This window comes from Neolamprologus multifasciatus, chromosome 17, assembly GCF_963576455.1.
Source record: "Neolamprologus multifasciatus chromosome 17, fNeoMul1.2, whole genome shotgun sequence".
Lineage (NCBI taxonomy): Eukaryota > Metazoa > Chordata > Actinopteri > Cichliformes > Cichlidae > Neolamprologus > Neolamprologus multifasciatus.
In genome coordinates, this window is record NC_140455.1 from 15,289,922 (window position 1) to 15,293,605 (window position 3,684).

At 42.3% G+C, this 3,684-nt stretch overlaps 1 protein-coding gene across 2 annotated transcripts in view; it reads left to right on the top strand.

Moving 5' to 3' along the window:
- Positions 1 to 876: 876 nt before the first annotated feature.
- Positions 877 to 3,684, top strand: part of arhgap39 (Rho GTPase activating protein 39) — a 66,713-nt gene continuing 63,905 nt past the window's right edge. Inside the window, exon 1 of one of the 2 annotated variants that reach the window (XM_085139049.1) lies at positions 877 to 1,135. In XM_085139049.1, coding sequence (XP_084995175.1) covers positions 1,125 to 1,135 — 11 coding nt within the window. In that variant the 5' untranslated portion in view covers positions 877 to 1,124. The remainder of the gene's footprint in view (positions 1,136 to 3,684) is intronic. The other variant, XM_085139050.1, reaches the window with a different exon arrangement.

Below are 3,684 nucleotides of genomic sequence, written 5' to 3' on the forward strand. Positions count from 1 at the left end.
GGTCACAAAACCATAAAAAACATAAAAATCTCAATTGTCAGCCAGCCTTAAACCCAATTTTAAACCTAGTCCTAAGGCATCCACCAGAGGTTCTCTTGTAAGTACAGGATTTAGTTCAGCACTTTAACGGTCCAAATAGTACCTAATAATAACCTACTGTCAGTATATGTCTAGACAGGCATATTTGACATTGATTTCAGATCAGTGAGTGATTATGATGAACTGCTTTGATAGGTGTGTTTTTCAAATTGTTGATCATTTTCAATTCAATTCAATTTTATTTATATAGCGCCAAATCACAACAAAAGTCGCCTCAAGGTGCTTCATAGATACAGAGAAAAACCCAACAATCATATGACCCCCTACGAGCAAGCACTTTGGCGACAGTGGGAAGGAAAAACTCCCTTTTAACAGGAAGAAACCTCCGGCAGAACCAGGCTCAGGGAGGGGCGGCCATCTGCTGCGACCGGTTGGGGTGAGAGAAGGAAGACAGGATAAAAGACAAGTCATTTGCATCTGTAAATATTCCTCAGGTCGGTGAAACACCACAAAGACAAAGGAGATGATCGTGGACTTTAGGAGGCACAGGGTAGACCTGCCTCCCCTCCACATAAAGCTGTGGAAAGCATTGTGGTACTAAAAAGAAGCCCACAGCAGATGCTATCAGAAATTTTATATATATATTTTTCCTCTTGTTATTTTGTTGATAGGTGTGTCATTAGGGACGGTTTCCAGGTGTCCCTCGGTAAAAGTTGAGATCTTGCCGTTCAAATTTTCTGGTTGTAATTTTACATGAGCTTCGTATTGTGGGATAACAGTGCAATAAACTGCTGTCATGTTACAACAGCTGACATAAGATCATCCAGGCTGCAGTATAGTGCTTGTTGACATAAATTCGGTGGACTTCCCAACTGCATAAAACGTTTCTCCAGTCACTGGGACACTATATCGTTGGCGAGAAGCTTTTATGCTGAAAGTAATGGTCGGATGTGTTGTACCTTAATTTTGGCAGCTTGATAGAAGTCTGGAACGGATGACCGACTCGGTGACGGTAACCGCAATTTAGGCAACATGGGAGATGTTGTGGGATTTATCTTGAACGGATTTTAAAAACCGTCGGGAAAATGGCCGAGAGGTGAGTCCAGCAACACTCGCACTGTTTTGCTTGTTGAGGGGGAAAACGAGCACGAAGCAAGGGAGGCAGCCAGCCCAGAGATGAGACTAGCAGCCGCGGTTCGCTTGGTGGCTGTGCTTACTAGCTAGTTCGCCACGTATTCGCTCCCACGATTCAAGGATTTCCACGCAGAACATATGTGCGAATTTAGTGTCTTTCCCTGTCATCTTCCTCGGTTGTTAGTTATTCGCCGGGGTGGTTGTATCTGGATATTTGTCAGCGTGGAAGGAGCGATGCGTGGAGGCTAGATGATGATGCTGTTGCACCTGTCGGTCTAAATTCCCATCTCTTTGCTGGAATGCTGCTAACCTGCTTTTATAAGTAGATGCTGACAGGAAATGCACCTTATCACTTCGAGAGGAGGCTCGAATAGAGAAATCCTCCTTTGCAGCATCTCGTCCTTGTGATGGATCGAGGCGACTCCCATGGCGCGGCACTAGAATTAGAGGTGCATGGCCCAATCACAGAACTACATATGTGTCTCCTTATTCATTAGCCTATAATTATGAAGAACAACAAACAAACAAACAAAATAGTTTCTCAGCTCAGTTAATGAGTGGTTAACTCTCGAGCGTAGAGAAAACGCAACACCAAATCCTGCCAAATCCCAACACATCAATGTTTTTTATAACACAGGCGTGAACAGCTTTTTCTCATTTAGTAGTTCTGCGTGGGAGGTTCGGTGTTCATATAATGAATTAACCACATTGAGTAAAATTGCACCCCTCTGTTCGCCATGATCTTCCATGATCAGTGCAGGGAGGTGGGAAATTAACGACAGAAATCCAGCTGGATCAGGACTTGTTTGGTGTATGTTCAAATCCTCCTGTTTCCTCCATGCTCCTATTTAATAGTATTTTCTTTAATGAGGCCGAACAGGTTCTTATGCTGTTCATGTAAATCTGTCTTTCCTGATATAAACAAAACAGGCTGAATTTGAATAGAGTGTAGAGTCGACGTGAATCCAGCCTCCCAGGCCGGTGTTCTTCAGCTGCCAACATCAAAAATATGGACGTGTTTTTATCACGCTGATTGCCTTGAAAGTGAGGGTGTGGAACACATCGTGGCAGTTTGTCCCCAGAACTTAACAAGCTCATGTGGGTGTGTTAATAAATGAAGGCTGGGAATATCCAGGGGTCATTTAGCCTCATGAAAATCACGACTGCAGGTCAGTCCATTCAGATTATTGATTTGTTCAAAAACGGTCATTTTAAACAAATCTGAATTCAAGGTACAGTAATAATTGAAAGGTTTGAGATAAGTAGTTTTGGACTCAAATGCAGTTGTTCTTGTTGTTTGGATCAAAAGCATCAGAATCTTAGCCCGCTTTACACCACCTTCTTCTCGCCACCCCGATTGTGTGAGTTTTTATGTTTCATATATTACTTTCACAGAGAACCAAGTCAAAAGAAAACTCACACTTGCATATCTGCTTTATTTGCTGTATTAGCCAGTGATGATTGGATGGTGTAGTTAAAGGTTGAGGATAAGAAGTAAAAGTAATGCAAACTAAGAATTGCTGCCGCAGTCTTGTAGAAGTTAAACTGGTACCTGTGGCTCAGGTGGTAGCGTGGGTTGTCCACCAATTGGAAGGTGGATAAATTGATCTCATGCTCCTTGAGTTCTTAAGTAGGGATTTGAGAGCCAGTGTTCCCTGCTTACCTATTGCCTGCTACCTATTGATCCTGCTTATTAGTTCCACTTGCACTACAATCAGCTGATTTCAGTTTGTGTGCAGTGGAGCAGTGTACAGCAGGGATATGGACTTAACTTTTATTTCTATTGCATAGAATGATGAGAGCCCAGTTGTAAAGTGCAAACTGGATCCAAGACAGACTGATTGCAAGTGCCTGCACAGACAGCCTGCACAGACAGCATGCTAACACTAAGCTAGCAAGAACCCAGAGGTTAAAGCTGAGTGAATGCTGACCCGACCACAGCAGCCAGACCCTGAACTTTAACTGGTAACAAAAGCAGCGATGAACAGTCAGGCTGCAGCCTCCGTTTCTACCATTTCATGTTTCTAAAGTAGAATCACTGTGGACGTCGCTTTGAAGACTCTTTGGGCTGGTTTTTATCTTTGCTTCGGCTTGTCGGCTTTGTGTTTATACCTAAACGCTAAGAGAAAGATCATATGTGTGTCCTCATTAAGATGGGGATTTGTTTTGTAGTGTGGAACTATAACCTAAAGGTTTAAATTGTTAACTAGTAATTGTGTTATGGACAAACTCAATGTAACGTAACGAGTTGAATAATGAATTACGTTCTACTGGGAGTAATTAAGGTACTGCGTTACTTTTAAGAAAAGTGTTTTGTGCAATCCATTACTTTTCTGACTCCAACACTGATGACCATTGATGTCTTTAAGAACGCAATGAGAATCAATAAGGAATTGAATCAATAAGTGATATTGATCATGGAATCGTAACTGCTAACTTGTTACGAATTCCCATCCCTTGTCTTCCTTGTGTAAGATAGTGTGTAATCACGCATATGCTTGGGCATGTGTG